This window comes from Hibiscus syriacus, unplaced genomic scaffold (assembly GCF_006381635.1).
Source record: "Hibiscus syriacus cultivar Baekdansim isolate YM2019G1 unplaced genomic scaffold, ASM638163v2 tig00110430_pilon, whole genome shotgun sequence".
In the NCBI taxonomy this organism is placed as follows: domain Eukaryota; kingdom Viridiplantae; phylum Streptophyta; class Magnoliopsida; order Malvales; family Malvaceae; genus Hibiscus; species Hibiscus syriacus.
In genome coordinates this window covers 2099091-2116623 of record NW_024062734.1, presented here as the reverse complement: position 1 = coordinate 2116623, position 17533 = coordinate 2099091, and the positions used below count along the sequence as shown (strand labels likewise).

Here is a 17533-nt window from a genome sequence, read left to right as displayed (position 1 = left end):
ATTTTCATTTCGCATTGCGATTCTCTCGTTGCGATTTTCATTTCGCATTGCGATAGTAATTTCCGCGTTGCGATGGACATTAAGATGATTGCCTATTAGTGATAACAACTGGAACAGATCATATCAATTTTCAAACTCAAGTTACTAATACATGCCTAACTGAAAATGTTAAAAGTCACACATAAAATCTACATAATACAACGTTTGCATTTAAAAATCACCTAAGTTAACAGACCCAAAAGGTGAAGCCAGTTATGATTGGGATTTTAAAGATGATTGCGATTTTTGATTGCCTTTTTCTTGACACCATATGAGCTTTGGATTTTGATGATGATCCATATTTTGGTAGAGGAAAAGATATTGTGATGGCACTGGTGATCCACATGTCACCTTGTATGACCACTTTCCTTGCACTACATGTCGATCTCTTATTCTCTCACCCTTAGACGGTATACGATCGTGACTTTTTGGTCGGCCAGGTAGCCTTCTGTCCATGGTTGGTGGCAAAACTGTTTGTAAGTCATATGGTATGTCCCACTCAGAAGGATGTGAAATAGGGTAGACAATCTCGGCATAAGTCTGTCGATATACTTCTGTAGTGTAGCAATCCATAGGTATGTGCTTGAATCATCTTGGTTTAGATGAAGAGCACTTTTATAACATGACCACATAGATAACCAGATGTTTGCCATTTCATACAACTGCACGTCCTGCATTTAGATCGACAAGCCATTTAAGTTATTATCCAGTACTTCAAACAAAGTGTTTTGAACATGGTTCAACTCTCCATGACGTTGACTTCACAACACGTTCGTTATCTTTTTTTCAGTCCATGGTGTACACTTGTTCCAATGTTCCTGTAAATTTAAATAAATAATACTTAGTAAAATATATACCAATGTTCCTGTAAATTCAAAGAAATAATACCTGCATGGTTCTTTTCTTGTAGTACCACTGTTGAATAGAGGCTCGAAAAAACTCCATTAACATAGTAATGGGTAATTTCCGGGGAAATGACGACTTAGAGCGTTAATTGATTCTGCACTATTAGACGTCATGAAACCTATCTTGCTCCAAGTTGATGTACTCTTGACCATCTTTCAAACCCGACATCTTCTAGTGTTTGAGCACACTGAGGCAAAACACGTCTTAAACAGTTTATATGCTTATTGAAATCCACTTCCCGATAAGCCTTTAACAGCCTTCCAGTAGTCCATTTGTGCTTTTTTATACCAGCAGACCTTGATTTTAGATTTCTATACAAATGAACACCACAAAGTCCATGAAAAGCATCTGGGAACACCTTCTAACAGCGTTGTCAATTGAGTTTACTGCTAATAAGTTTACTCCAAGGTATCGACCTTTCAAATGTGCTCCGTCAACTATAATAACTGGGCGCATGCAAGTAATAAACGAACGAATCTACAAAATAATATACACAAGAAATATAATCATTTAAATTTTAAATGCATGTAACTAACAGAAATGAGTCAACAGAATTATATGATTTACTAACCGCAGTACCAATGGCGATAACAGCAACTCAAAGCGTCCATCTCTATCTGTTTGATATGTTACCGACCAGGATTTTTCAGCTTTAAATTATGACAATAAGCCGGCAGTTGGGCAAACGATGCTTCTGGCGACCCCCTCAACAATTCCAAGGCATAACATTTGGCTCTCCAAGCTTGAGAATATGATATACTAATCTTGAACCGAGCATTCATGTCAGTCATAATTTCATGTCCCCGATATACCCTGTCATTCAAAAACATTAACTCAGCCAGAAAACCACCCAACACTTTTTTGTTTGCCTGTCTATGGTGAGGAAAAACTTGGGTTTGAACATGTATGTTATCAATAAAGGTCCTAACTTGAAACATTGCGCAATCTTTTATCCTCTTTGCAATCATACGCCACGTACAGTTTTTGTCAATCGTACACCTTGTTTCGAAACGAACCACGGTCACCGGAGAAGCTATACGGATTCGAGGAAGCTCATAGAGAAGAAGATGATGAAGTTGAAGAGTTTGTATGGTGTAAGGTGAAGGCTTGTGGCAATGGTGAGAATTTGGCCTGTTGGGTACTCAAATTTCAGGTAAAAATGTTCATCATTTGGTGCTCTTTAATTGTCTAATTCTTTGACTCTTTTTTTCAAAATTCAGTGACAAGATGGAGACTTTACTGTCTGACATTGAGAAAGTGACTCAGAAAATTCTGGGAATCATCAGGCAAAGTTTCCCATCGAAAACCTGTTATGAAAATGGTGGTGCCAAACACATCAACAATGACAGCTATGTGGGTCTGATCTCATGATGTAGGGGGATTTCAAGTAAAACTCATTATTTCTTACATTTCTTGCTCCTACTGGTGCAGGCATTAAGTGGGGGGCAATTCAAGCATGTAATTGGGAGGCCCATTTATAAAGGAGAGAAAGAAGATTACATCTCAATGGCTTTCCTTTACTCTCCTCCAAACATAGCGGCGGCCGCCGCAACCATCACTGCCAGGGTTGATCCACAAAAGGGGAACACTATTTCACTTATCCAGCAGGCCATGGCTGCAATAGTTTTGACTCTTGTATACTATATTCTAGTCTCTATTTTTAACAAATTCTGATGTTGCTGTTAAGAATCATCCATCATGCAATGAAAACATTTTCATAATATATATTACTCCAACCTCGTAATTAAATCTTCTAAGCCTTCATTTTGCCTCGGATTTTAAATTTCATTTACTTTTGAATCAAAATAAATTGCACTATACATCTCAAAATTAGAATTTTCGTTCTAAATTGGTTCTTAAAATTTTAAATATTATAATTTCATTCTTAAATTATAATTCACATTGTTAATTGACCCCCAAATTTTTAATATTTTAATTCCATCCCTAAATTATGATTCACATTATAAATTGATCCCTAAACTTTTGAACATTCTAAATTCATCCTTAAACTATAACCCTCATTCTAAATTGGTCTCCAAGCTTTCCAATAATGTCCCCCCAAATCATTCAAAAGTTTGGGGATAAAATTAGAATATTCAAAAGTTCGAGGATTAATATGAAATTAGGTTCATAGTTTGGAGATGAATTTAGAAATTTTAAATGTTTGAAGACCAATTTAAAATGAAAACCATAGTTTGGGATGAATTTAAAATGTTCAAACGTTTTAGTATCAATTTATAATGTGTCATGATTTGGGGATATATAGTGCAATCAATGAAAGATGGTTTAGTATACGACACATAACTAACATGTTAAATATCTTAATAAAATTATAAAGATTCAAACCTTATTAATAATTTCATTAAACTAATGATATATTAAAACTGATATGCGAAAAGAAATCCCAATTAAATTTTGTAATGTATGGAAAGAAAAGTGGTTGAGTTGGGAGTAGATTTGAGTCAAAAAATGGCACACTTGATCTTACGATAACAAAGGATCAATTAAGCCATCAAATTATAGAGTTCAATTTACTCTTTTAACAAAGTATACTACCATAGCTCCCGATTATAGGATATTGTTTTGTTGAGTCTCCCGATTAATAAAAATTACAAAATAATCCATCGATTATAAGTGGCTAATTTGTTGAGTCCATCGACTATTAAAAGTTACAAATTGGGCATCCGAATAACTCATCCCTTTTTGTTAAAAAATTAACATCAATATAAACTGGACGTTAACATCTATAAAGAGAATAAAAAATTGTATCACGAAAGCATAAAAATATCTTATTAATGCAGAGTTATTAGAAATAAAATGAAAGTAAATGTAATAAAAAATAAAAAAATATCGACAAAAATAACTAACATTTAAGTTGGTGTCTCCACCTACTAACTAAAAATAGAAGGAAAAAAGCAAGCAGCTTAGAAAAAAAGTTATAACCCTCCTCTCATATCAAATTCTGGATGACGTTTAAGAGCGAGACAATATTAAATATGTTGTTAATAAAACTTCACATTATTCAAAAATTGTATCGAATATTTTTAAAATTTTGAGCGAAAATTTAAAAATAAACTCTTAATAGAAACGAGAAGCGCTCAAGGTACTTCTATTAACCGACTCTAAGTCGGCGTGACTAACTCTAGGAAATGTACTAAATTATTAATCCATGTTTTGCACGTGTCCTTTGCTTTTGGATAAAAAATTCATTGATTTTCCATGACATTTTTATTTGCATCCCTATGTATCTTGTTAACCAAGTATTTCACAGTTTAAACATATGATTGACGTGCTGTAAATATACTAAATAATTAATTCATGTTTTGCATGTGTCTAAATACTGCTTAGCCCAAACACGAGTAGCCTTTGCTTTTGGGTCTAAAAATATCAATAATTTCCCACGAGTTCATGCCCATCAGTTCGCCAACGCGTTACATAAAGTACACACTCTTATTATATTCAAATTGATTATATTTTTTTATGCAAATTCGATTATTAATTTTGAGTTTAAATACATTTTAATTATTAATCTGATAACGCATTATAATTAAAAAATGTTAAAGATGAAAAAATGTTGCTTGAAGAAGTTATGTATAATTTGATAAATGATAAATTTTAAGTTTTCAAGCAAATATATATGTATATGATTAAGATATGATAATGCTATGTTGCCAATATTGAAATTAATTAATTATTTGATCCCGATACACGTGTATGACACTTTATGTGTCTCTTGTCAATTTTATCAAAGATTTGTTTTTGTATTTAATTTCTAACATTAAAGTAGTTCGAGATTATTTTACATCGGTAATGGTGGAGCCTTGGTAGGCACTAATCTTCCGTAGTGCTAAGTTTTGTCGCTTTGAGTTTCTTATTGGAATTCCCATTTTAGTTTTTTATTATTATTTTTATTTAAAAATCATTAATTATCTCTATAGTTAAAGAGAGTGATATTATTCTTAGAGATTTTAAGTTCGAGTAACTATGTTCGTAAAGTGTGTATTGTCAAATGTTGACACCATACGACTTGATTGATAACATTAAAATAGTTAAATGATTCTATTAAAAAGATTGATAACATTAAAATAGTCAAAATAAAATATATCTATATTTAAATATTCATGAATGTAATTTATCATATTAATAATGATATCAACTAAATCAAAACTTAATTAACTTGAACATCCTTTGCAACTTAAGCATTAAGAATTATGAACAATATTAGTAATCTATTATTTGATTAAAGCTTCGGGTTGGCTAATTATTTTATTCAACTAGCCTACATTAAAAACAGGGATCATAATTGCCGCTTCTGATTCCAACATATCTTAGGTCTGTCCAAAAATTATAACCAAAAAAGAAATCCTTGTAATTTAATTTCAAAGTGGATGAAACACTAGATTTTGTTCCATTCTCAATTTTCTCAATTATTTTAAAATGTGAATAAAGCCCTTTTAAAAAAGCATGTACTATCAAACTTTAAAGAAAGCCTTCCAATACTTTAACTAAACACAAAAAAGCAATGTAAATTTTAAGGGAAAAAAAAGGGGAAAGGCGTTGGGGGCAACACACCGGTTTCTAATATATATCTTCAATAAGATAATGACATGTGTTATTCAGTAAATTCATCTATAATGCTATTGATGGTTGATCGGATTTGGGTCAGTATTGTTTATATCTATTTAAGTATTGTATAATCTAATCCGTTAAATAATTTTAGTGATAAAAAATAATATTATTTTTCTTATAAGATTCGGGTTCGAACAGTTACATCTGCATGGTTTAAACATTGTAAATAAATTAAAAAAATGTGTAACAGATATTATGTCATAATCATTTCAGGCAAGTTGCACAACTTCAAATATCAGTTTCAAAATTTGATTTAATGTTGAGAAATGATGGTCCATTTTTGAAAGTATGATAAGAATTCGAAATCTAACGGAATTACATTATTGTTTGGATTTAAAAGGAGTAATAATATCTCTAGAATATTCAAAAAGCTCCTTTGCCTTAAGGAGAGATTATTATTGAAGAAGTGCGGTGTTCAATAATTGAGCAGCCACCCTCTCTTTTCCTTTCTTTTGGGTCGTTTTCCGGACTGCTTTATAATTTGGCTTAAGGAGAGATTATTAGTGAAGAAGCCAAAGTAAAAGTGGGAATCCGTTGTGATTCAGTAACACTCTTAAACCCTAAAATAAAAATACTACAAAGAAGAAGCAAAAATTTAATGAAAATACAATCTCATAACACAAAAAGTTATTATATCTTCACACAATATTTTATATTAACTGTCATATAGTATTAGTAAAGTATTCTTGAAATTCTCATATAGGTACAGTACTTCTCAATTCTCATTGATGTTACAACAAAATTTTCATGATGAGCATAAACAGCTCTTTACATAGTATCAAACTAACAAGAAAAACAACTGAAAATTTCATCATTTCAATGATTTTCTCTTATGTTTTGCTGCTTCAAATCCCTGTAAAACCTGTTTATGAAATCCTCGGCAGCTTTGTATACGTAGCTGTTGTCGTCATCGCCATCCCTTAACGGAAACGGAGAGTCCGTTATCCTCAGTTGTCTGGCCAATGGAGTCCGTCCGAACCCCGGTAACATAGGTGAAGCAGTGTTGTTGTAGCTGTCGTTGTTATTGAGCATATCCAGACAACCTTAACGGCGTTCATGGTGGCCAAGTTGTCGTCTTGAGTAGGAGGCGCGTGGACGCAGGCAAAGAACTGGTGGTAGTAATTATTGATGCTGTTGTTCTTCTTCTTGAGGTTGAAAGGGAAGATGTGGTTGGGGGTGTTGCTGCAGCTGAACTCGTACTCCTGGATCGCCTCCTTAGATACGGCCGTGAAGGAGGAGGAGGAGACTTGGTGGCGGTGGTGGTGGAACATGAGGTTGCCAATGGCCTTGGCGCTGGCGGTTTTGCCACGTTTGAGCACCGTGTTGAGATCAACAATCAACTTTCTCTTTGACAGAATTCCTTTTCTCAACATGAAAAGAAGTGCCCTCACAATGCTCCACATTGTTTTGCTAACCACTGGTAGACTTTGTTCCATTTTTAAGCTTTGCTCGAGTTTTGAGAGAGAGAGAATAGAGGGAATTGCTATTTGTTTGGGTTAAAGGGAGAGAGGAAGGGGAAGGCTATATATAGGACGAAAATAAGGAAATCCTTTGATTTTCTTTGCTACTTTAAAAATGGGTCTACCATAACATAAGGACGCATGGATTTTTGTGTTATTTAGATAATATATTAAAAACTATATAAATGAAAATAATTTTTTTAATAAGCTATATATATATATATATATATATATATATTTGTGTTCATGATTCTTGTAGTGTCAAAATGTTTCATGATTCTCATCACTTAACTCTTACATAAGAATACAAGACTAAAAATCTCTAAATTTTATCTTTCTCGTCCCTAAAAATTACTCAAATTTTATTTAAAAAATATTAAACTTCTTATCATTTCACTCAATTGATATATCTACATCTCTTCATGCATTACTTACTCAATATAATTTTATGGGATACAAATTTATTTGAATTATCAACTAATATAAACTATCTTTTGTATTATAAATAATATTGTAATTTATATTATTTTAAATTGTTTGATAATTAATAAGCCAATTCATTACTCTGCTTACGATTCCAGAATTAAAGGACACACCATCCATAAGAGAATAATGAATAACATGCAAACATTATTGAATGAATCAATTTGAATAAAATATACTAATTATGCTAAATTACTACACTGAAGGCACAAAATTTCTTACACCATGAGCGCTACTTCAGTGCAAAAATTAGTTTAGATGGAACAGTATTGTTTCAATGCAAGACTAATTTTATTAAAAATGTATTTGGTGGATAATTATAAATTTAGATTGACAAAAGAGTTGAAAACTTGTTTGGTGGAGGTGTTTGAATTTCTTATAATTTATACTTTTACAATTTTTTAAATATTTTAATACATTTTCAACGTATATTTAGGGAGATAATTTTAATTGATGAGTGTTCAAAATTAGGATTACTTTATAGTATTGTTTTTGAAAAAGTCCGGTTTAAGATTTAACTGTTCATACTTATTATAAAAAACATTTAAAGAAGATAAATGTTCATCTCACACAAGATATTATAAGATAAAGAAAAAATGGCTGTCCCTTTTTTCCATATGTATAGGGTAAGGGGGAGGTAAGATAGTAGGCTACCCCCAACACCAGGTTGAGAGCAGCTTCCGTAAGAGACCTCCGAATTATGAAATGCCCTCCGTGGGACTCGATCTCACGACCTCAAGGTTAAGAACATTGTGCTCTACCAACTAAGCTGGATGGTCATTTCTAAATTATTTAATTATTTAATATTAAAATTTATAAAATATATAAATCTAAATTATAATAAAAAATCAAAAATAATTTATATGTTATTATCTTTACTAGTTCCTAAAATGTAAAATTTTGAAAAATATGTAAATATTTTTTCAACTTTATACCATCGAAGTTAATAAAAGAGTTATAAAAAAATAAATGAAATTATAATTAATGCAAAGGTTTGCACATTTTACCAAATTAACAAATTGTTGCTTTTTATAATGAGCGTGTTAATAAAAGTACAATAATGAGTGAAAGCTGCAAAGAGAGTTTTAAAAATAACAAGGTGGACGGCTGCAAAATATCCCCAACTTTTGGTATATGTACAATGTCAGCTTTATGAATATAATGGAAAAGTAGTAGGGGTATTTCTGACAAAAGACAGATAAAAGTCCAAATGCGTGATTAAAGTAGCCAATAATCAAAGGCAAAGTCTGTTTTGGCAAAACCAAAACAAAACCAAAAACGTGGCTGAATTTGCTGCACGATTTTTGTTCTTGCTTTTATGAGTAATCAAGAGCGTTTGAGGTTGTTCTTGTTCCTCATGTTGACACTTTTTTCTTGGGTTTTGATATCACATATGATTATACCAATCTAATTATCTCAAATATGATTTTACATATATCAAGACCGAAAAATAAGTATATACATTTGGTCGGTTGATCAAACTATTCATCTTTATTTTTTATAGTCTTTTAGAGGATGGATTATGAGTATTAGATTCATTACAACCATTTTTCTTCTTCCCGTAGAGCCTCCTTTTCTTTTCCCTCTAAATGAGATTATGATTAAAATTAAAATTTAGAATTTATAAAAAATCAAAAAAACAATTATAATTATAATAATTAATGAGTATTTGAAACAAATTATAATGCTTAAATCATTCCTAACTCATCAAAAAATTTTGAAATGAAATCAATTTAATTTAAATATATTAGAATTTATGATCTTTTAAATATTATTAACACTTAATGGCTCTTCGAGTATGTTAGTAGTAAAATATAGTGTTATTCTCAAGTATCTGAATATGAACAGTTATATCTTAAGAGTGTAAGTGAATTGTTAGTAACTAAAAATAACTATAAACAAATTTCTTGTGATGCAGAGTAGTTTTCATTGATATTACAACAACATAATTTTCATGCTGATCAACACAAACTGTTGTTTACATAGTATCGAATTTCTTGTGATTTTGTTTATATGAACAACCAAATTAAAAACCCCAAAAGTAATTAACAAGGAAACTAAATCATCAATCTATAACTCGGACGGTCCCTTATTTTGCTGCTTCAAATCCTTGTAAAACCTGTTTATGAAATCCTCGGCAGCTTTGTCTACGTAGCTGTTGTCTTCATCGCCATCCCTTAACGGAAACGGAGAGTCCGTTATCCTCAGTTGTCTGGCCAATGGAGTCTGTCCGAACCCCGGTAACATAGGTGAAGCCGTGTTGTTGTAGCTGTCGTTGTTGTTGAGCATATCCAAGACAGCCTTAACGGCGTTCATGGTGGCCAAGTTGTCGTCTTCGTGAGTTGGAGGCGCGTGGACGCAGGCGAAGAACTGGTGGTAGTAATTGTTAACGCTGTTGTTCTTCTTCTTCTTGAGGTTGAAAGGGAAGATGTGCTTGGGGGTGTTGCTGCAGCTGAACTCGTACTCCTGGATTGCCTCCTCCTTAGATACCGCCGTGAAGGAGGAGGAGGAGACTTGGCGGCGGTGGTGAAACATGAGGTTGCCAATGGCGATTTTGCCACGTTTGAGAACCATGTTGAGATCAAGCATGAATTTTTTCTTTGACAGATATCCTTTTCTCATCATGAAAAGAACTGCCCTTACAATGCTCCACACTCTTTCGGTAATCACTGGAAGATTTTGTTCCATTTTTCAAGCTTCGCTGTTACTAATTTTCTGACCTTTGAGAGAGGAAATGATTTTAGTGTTTGATTGGATTGAAGGGAGAGTGGGAGGAGAGGCATATATATAGGGTATGAGAAGAGAGAAGTTGAAAGGAAATCAACCAAACATTATTCTTTTATCTACTTTAAAAATGGGAATACAATAATCTAAGCTCTATTCAAGTTTTATGTTATTTTTAGGGTAAATTACGTATTTAGTTATTTAATTATTCGAGTAATTTTATTTTAGCCATTTAATTAACTTTTTCATAATTATCATTAATGTTACGTTTTGAATTTATTTTTGTCACAAACTGTTAAAAAATCAATAAAATTATTGGCACTACATTTTTTATTTTTTCAATGATGGTGTGATATTATCTTATGATGACACATCCGTATTACTATCACCATTAATTTTTTAACAGTAGGTGACCAAAATATAACGTTAGTGATGATTTTGATTGAACAAAAATAATTAAATGATCAAAACAGAACCAATCGAATAGTTTGGTGAATAAATACATATTATACTTTTTTTAATACAGTTCAAAACTATCAGCTAAGCAAGATTCGTTGCCTCTTACTTGATCTGTTTTCTTACATAGTTTTAAAATTATATCTTTTTTGATGTTTTGATATCAAATAATTATATAAATTCAATCATATTTAAAATTAAATTAGATTAAACTTTTAAACAGAACTAAAGCTATTTCAATATCACTTTTCTATCTAAGACACATTAAAGATATCAAACTTATTCTTTTATAGAATTTATGTCTATCCTCTTTCTATTAATGGCACGTGTATTTCTTTTGAAGGGATTAATGACACGTGTGTATATATGGATAGATGCCCTATTTTTCTTCACCTATTTCAAGTTCATGTGATGTTGGCTGATGAATTTACCAGCTGCTAGACCACCGCCTGCCACCAAAATTCAATTACATATTTTCACTAATCACCAAATCGTTAAACTAAAAGGTTCATTTATCATTTAATTTTAAACAAAAAGATAATATTTGATATTAAAAAATGTTTATAAATTAGTTAGTTTTAATAGTAAAAACAAAAGTTATCTTTTAAAAAAATTTAGATTTGAATAATTATATTTGTACAATATATCTTCGTTACCGACGATTGGAATTTTTTAAACAAATATTATTTTAAGCTATTCGAGAAAATATTCATTAATGGAATTTGGTCCAATTGAATTCAAATAGAAGGAAATTTACATGTTAACAAAAAAATAGAAGGAAATTTTGTTTTGAGCAACGCGTGGAAAGGCTCATATTATGAACCTCAAACTTTTCTGCCTCACTCTTTTATTTTTGATAAACTAGTCCCATGGTCATCTAATTTTGAATAATTCTTATTTTAGACATCAAATTATATATGAACTTTACCCTCTCAAACGTTTTTGAATTTTTTTCTTAAATAATTTGTTTTTGTGACTCCTCCATTGAATGACTAACAAAATTATAAGGTGTCTCATTCTTAGTTGATATAATACTAATCATAACCTTTAGATTTATAAATCCTATTAACTATTCTTAATTTTAAATAAATTAATAAATTTGATCCTTCAAATTTACCAATACTATTAACTTGGTCTTGATTTTAAAGTTTAGGAAAAAATTAAGATAACAATCTAGGAAATGATAAGAAATCTAGAATTCTATGCTTATGTGAGGGACAGGATAGATTGAGTTTAAATCATTGCTTGTACAGTGAATTTAATTATAATGGTTCTTTCGGTTAGTTTTTTACATATGTAGTAGATTAAGTCTGAATGGTATAAATTTCTTTATTTTCGTTCGCTTATTTAGTGTTTTTGTGTTTCTTCTCTTAGAAAGTTGGGTAAAGTACACAAACAGTTCTCGATTATACGGTGTTGTTTTATTGAGTATCTGATTATTAAAAGTTATAAACGGTCCTTCGACTATGGGGCATTACTTTGTTGAGTCCTCTAATTATTAAAGTTATAAAATAATCACACGACTATTCATATGTTTCAAACTCGTCATTTTTCATTAAAAAATGACAACCTTTTGAGTTGGACGTTAACGTGTTGACTGAAAATCGTTTGAGGTGTATTTTGTGGATCGAGTGTCTATTTACATTATATCATTGAGCCAATGTTTGAAACATTATATTGTCGAGCCAAAGCTTTAAAGTAATGAAGGTGCAAATAAACATTATTAAGATATAATTTTATCATATCTTAGTCAGTAGGTTAATGTCCAACTCAAACGACCATCAATTTTTTTAATAGAAAATGACGAGTTTGAAATATATGAATAGTCGAATGATCATTTTTGTAACTTTTAATAGTCGATGACTCAACAAAGCAATGTCCTATAGTTGAGGAACTATTTTATAACTTTAATAGTGGATGACTCAACAAAGTAATGCCTTATAATCGAGAGATCATCTGTGTACTTTACCCTATATAAGAAAAAAATTAAAACAATATCAACATGAAATAAATTATAAGTAAAAAGTAAAACTTAAATATTTTTAATCTTGTCTATTTTTATGACAAAAGAAGAAAAAGTATATTCTAAACATAGAATTACAAAGAGTTTAAATAAATAGATTTTCATGTATTTTTCAACTTGTACATTTCATATATTTAGTGTACATCTCTACAAAATTAATATCTTAAACAAATATTTAAAAGGGATTGCATCTCTCAAATAATTCTTCCTCTCACAATTCTAAATGTAAATATTTATTTTATATTTATAGAGTTAAATACTTGATTATAAAGAAACTTTATTTCATAAAAATTATTATCAAAATAAACTTAATTATTAAGTGACTTTTAAGTGCTAAAATCACTTAAAATCTAAATTAATTATTAATCTGAATTTAAATCAACACATAACATCTTTATTATGTATAATGGACAGTGGTCATACCACAAAGACCTTGGAATTTTTCATGTTATCATTTAACTTTTGTTTATTAGTGTGTGGTGATTACACAATAATATATGTTTAAAAGATTCATAATTATTTGACAATAAACACAACACGCTCAAACACCCTTATAAATATTATACTCGAACTCAAGATTTATAAAAATAACAACTATCCCTTTAATCACTAAAATTATTTGGTTCATGTATATCATCATTTAACTCGAAAATACTATCAATGTTGAACGTTGATGTAAATTAAGGGTTTGCATATAGTTCACATTTTTTTTTACGAAATTAACAGATTATTGCTTTTATATTTGGTCGAATTAACAAAAGTACAATAATGAGTTAAAAAGATGTGGCAATTTATAAAGGCTTTGGACCAAGGTGCACGGCTGCATACTATATATGTTTTTGTTCCATTGATATCCCCAGCTTTCGGCATATATAACAGTGTCAGCTTTATCATAATTAAACAATATATTCATAAAGTAGGAGGGGTGTTTTTGACAAAAGGGTGGTACAAGTCCAAATGCCTTGATAAAGCAGTTTCCTTAGCCAATAATCAAAAGCAAAGTGCATAAAAAATAATGATAAAAGAAAGGATGTGGCTGAATTTGGTACACAATTTTCTTCTTTTCCTTTTATTTTATATTATAATCATAATCATGAACGTACTAATATTTGACTTTGTAAGGTTGTTCTTGTCTTCGGTCTTCACCTTTCCCTTCTCAGGGATGATTTGATGAAGTCTAATATATTTAATTTTAAGTTTATACGTATCCTAAGTATTTTACATTATTTGTATATTGAAATCGGTATTTGTTGATGGAATAAAGATGATTATGTTGACCGATGACGGGTCACTCATGACTCATTGGATGGGGAGTCTAAAATATGTCCCTGAATTGGCAGAAATTGTGTTTAAGGGAATTAAATTGAACTATTAGTCTTTGAATGGACCAGGGTGTAATTTTTACATTATACTAAATTATAACTTTTTGTAGAGATTAAAGTGAAATTGTACCATTTTTGTAGAAATTCAAATTAAAGGTTAAGATATTTTAGTTAGGTTAGTGGGTTAATTATTTATTGGGTTTAGAGGTCATATATATTTTAAAAGCCTAACTTTTATAATATTTTTAGATAATTTGAAATTAGAATTTAGTTGATTCGTACCAATCCGATTATCTAACATTTTTTTAGATATTCGATTTGAATTATCTAAAAATTAAAAACAGATCGGATTTTCGGATTAGATCAAAGGATCATATTGGATTATATTACACACCCCTAATTTATCCTTTTTTTTAAATATATATTTTAACTTTTTATAAAATTATATATATTTTTTATAATTTTTGTTAAGTGACTAAGTTGAAATCAAGAGGGGCCAACGGGTTAGTAACACCAATTTGTTATTGAATTGTATGATTAGGTTCGGCGTGTCAATTGGCTTTTGGTTTGTTCATGTTAACGGGGTGTTTCCAAAGCCTTTTTGCAAGATAAATGTGAATTCACTTTTAATTTTGTTCAAACAGTCTTCCTGTGGCTAGCTGGTGCTCTTCGTCGACATGTTAAGTTCTTATGGAACCTACCTCATGTCCTTTTAATAAAAGAAGAGGTAGTTGGCTGCCTAACCTACATATGGCTATTTTAGACTCTCACGTGAATTCCCCTTTTATTTACGTTATAACTTATGTTTCATATTAGTTCATGAAGATAGTGAACATGAAACACACAACTTTTTCCATGAAATGACAATGATGCTCCCTCTCTAGGTTAAATGAACAAGTTGACATCCATTTCCAGAAAATCTACCATAAACTCTCCCATTCAGTTGCTGACAGTCGATTTGCGAGTCAAACACATCCACTAATTATTTCACTCGAACCACATCCCACTTGACCCACCTCTTTCTATATAAATCCACCACCGTTGGAGGTTCCTCTAAGCCCAATTCTAACTTGTTTTCCTAAATATCAATTTCAACATGGCACCGCATGCAGAGGCTGTTACCAGCACATACGCCAGAACCACTAACTTCCCCAAGCCACCAAGAGTCTCAAACGACAGCCTGAGCCGAACCGTATCGGATATCTCTTTTCTAACCAAGGACGTGCTCGAGAGTTACAAAAAAGCTGCACCACCACCAGCAGGAGATGATGAGAACCAGCTGCCGCCGATATCCGAAGTCGAAGACGCAAAGTGCGAGTGTTGCGGGATGAGCGAAGAGTGTACACCGGAGTACATCGAGCGAGTCCGGAACAAACACATGGGGAAATGGATATGTGGACTATGTTCCGAGGCGGTGAAAGAAGAGATGGAGAAAATAGGAGGGGATCATAAAAACAAGATAGAGGAAGCACTAGGTGCACATATGAACAGGTGTGCCAAGTTCAACAAGTTCGGAAGAGCTTATCCGGCGCTCTTGACGGCAGAAGCCATGAGGGAGATACTGAGGAAAGGATCGAGACCCGAAGGGAAAAGTCTTAGGGCTAAGACTTTTAGCCATAGGGATAATCGAGGAGCTCAAAACAAAGGTGGGATTACTAGGAGTTCCAGTTGCATTCCGGCAATCGTGAGAGAGATGAAGGATCTCAGGTTTGCAAACTGATGATAATCATATCTATAATTTGCTCATTGTTATTTTGCCTTGGACTATCTTCTTCTTCTATGGGTCGAGCCTTGTACTCATCACCATGACAGTGATGGAGTTTTTTTGGGTTGGATCCCAACTATGTTTTATACATGAAAATCAACTCAAGGAGTACATTATTTTTCTAACCCTGGTTGATTTGCTTTCTAATCTTGCTTTAGAGTAAATCATGTATCCCCAGATATTGTATATGTATCAATAATTTATTAGTAATTTTTTGAATATCAATAGTATGGGAGCTACGTATTATTTTTCTAACCCTGGTTGATTTCTTTTATTATTATTATTAATTATATATAAGTTAGGATGGAATTCACTAAGTGACATCGTTGTTAAAGGAAATATAGTTTCTTGAGTAGGTGTGTCTGGCGCATTGTACGAAGTGTGCATTATCAATGATTAAGAAAGATTATAAACATATACTACCTTGTAAATTGTAATCACCTCAAACTATTCAAAAATATATACAAGTTACGATTAATTTACACAAATTTTATACGTTTTTTATCATTGGATTTAAAGAAATGACCATCCAGCTCAGTTTGTAGAGCACAATGTTCTTAACCTTGAAGTCGTGAGATCGAGTCCCACGAAGGGCATTTCATAATTCGGAGGTCTCTTACGGAAGTTGCTCTCAACCTGATGTTGGGAGTAGCCTACTATCTTACCTCCCCCTACCCCATACATATGGGAAAAAGGGACAGTCATCTCATCTTTTTATCATTGGATTTAAGTTAAAAATTTTAAATTAAAGATAATATTTTCCCCTAAAAATCTTCTTATTTATTACTTGTAACATCAACCATTCATTTTTTTCAATTAAAATTTAATTTATATAAAATTATAATTTTATATGATATGTATATGTATATCTTGCCTATAAATATAAAGAGAAACATTGTACCATAAGTTTCGAGTAACATAGTAAGGGGTCTTTCAAGTACGGAATTGAAACATGTCAACAAAATATAAGAAACTTCAGTTCTTACAGCTATTTTCTGATCTTAAACTTCAGACAAAAGACCAGTTGATGAACATAAAGCAGATGCAATGAGCATTTTCTTCTTCATTCAACACCTTCCAAGCCACCGCTCTCTCGTATGAAACCGGTCTTCCCATGCTCGACATGCATATCCCACCTTGTAGACAACCAAACCCTACAACCACAAAAAACACACCATTCGTTTCATATTCAATCATCGGTTATTGTATTCGGAGATGTCATTTCCGTAGTTTGAGATCGAGATAAAATGGTAGACCTGTTGCATTATCTCTGGGAACTCGGTGCACAGAGTTTTACGTCCGTGATCATCAAATATTTTCTCCAGAGTAATCTGCTGCAGAGCAACCAGGGTTGTTTCCAGCATGTCGAGTCCATCCTGATTTGCAAACGTAAAAAGGGGCAGTCCCTGCAAACTGGGGTTGTTTAAATGATCCCGTCGCTTAGACCGAAAACTGGAGGTCCAACACGCCGATCCGACCTCTGGTTTTGTTTTCTTACCCTTGGATGTCAAGCTACATTTCCAGTAGAAAATCATGTTTCACACATACCTTTAGAGAGCAGCACATTATAGCATCAGCGTGATGCCACAATGTCTTGAGGATGGATTCACTCCCTTCACCACTAGATTTCAGCAGCTCATCACCCATGTAGGCCCTGCAAAATTGGAGACACGTCATCCACAGTTCAAAATACAGTAACGGAAAGTCAGATTCTCGAATATATCAT

General features: G+C 32.0%; 2 protein-coding genes and 1 long non-coding RNA gene across 3 annotated transcripts; 1 reads left to right on the top strand and 2 right to left on the bottom strand.

Annotated features, from left to right (window-relative positions):
• Nucleotides 1–210: 210 nt before the first annotated feature.
• LOC120125203 lies at nt 211–17412 on the bottom strand. The gene is made up of 3 exons (XR_005516350.1): nt 17064–17412; nt 16768–16961; nt 211–221 (listed from the first exon to the last, which is right to left on the bottom strand). It is a non-coding gene; the product is annotated as an uncharacterized LOC120125203 (long non-coding RNA).
• On the bottom strand, nt 6271–10260 carry LOC120125200. Its single transcript, XM_039143684.1, has 2 exons — nt 9576–10260; nt 6271–6370 (listed from the first exon to the last, which is right to left on the bottom strand). The coding sequence occupies exon 1, from the start codon at nt 10203–10205 to the stop codon at nt 9588–9590; it is 618 nt and encodes a 205-aa protein (XP_038999615.1). The 5' UTR covers nt 10206–10260; the 3' UTR covers nt 6271–6370; nt 9576–9587.
• Nucleotides 15119–15979, top strand: LOC120125199. Its single transcript, XM_039143683.1, has one exon. The coding sequence runs from the start codon at nt 15139–15141 to the stop codon at nt 15760–15762; it is 624 nt and encodes a 207-aa protein (XP_038999614.1). The 5' UTR covers nt 15119–15138; the 3' UTR covers nt 15763–15979.
• Nucleotides 17413–17533: the final 121 nt, after the last annotated feature.

Excerpts from the sequence above, each read along its gene's own strand:
- LOC120125200 (XM_039143684.1), bottom strand. The coding sequence starts at position 10,205 with ATGGAACAAAATCTTCCAGTGATTACCGAAAGAGTGTGGAGCATTGTA.
- LOC120125199 (XM_039143683.1), top strand. The coding sequence starts at position 15,139 with ATGGCACCGCATGCAGAGGCTGTTACCAGCACATACGCCAGAACCACT.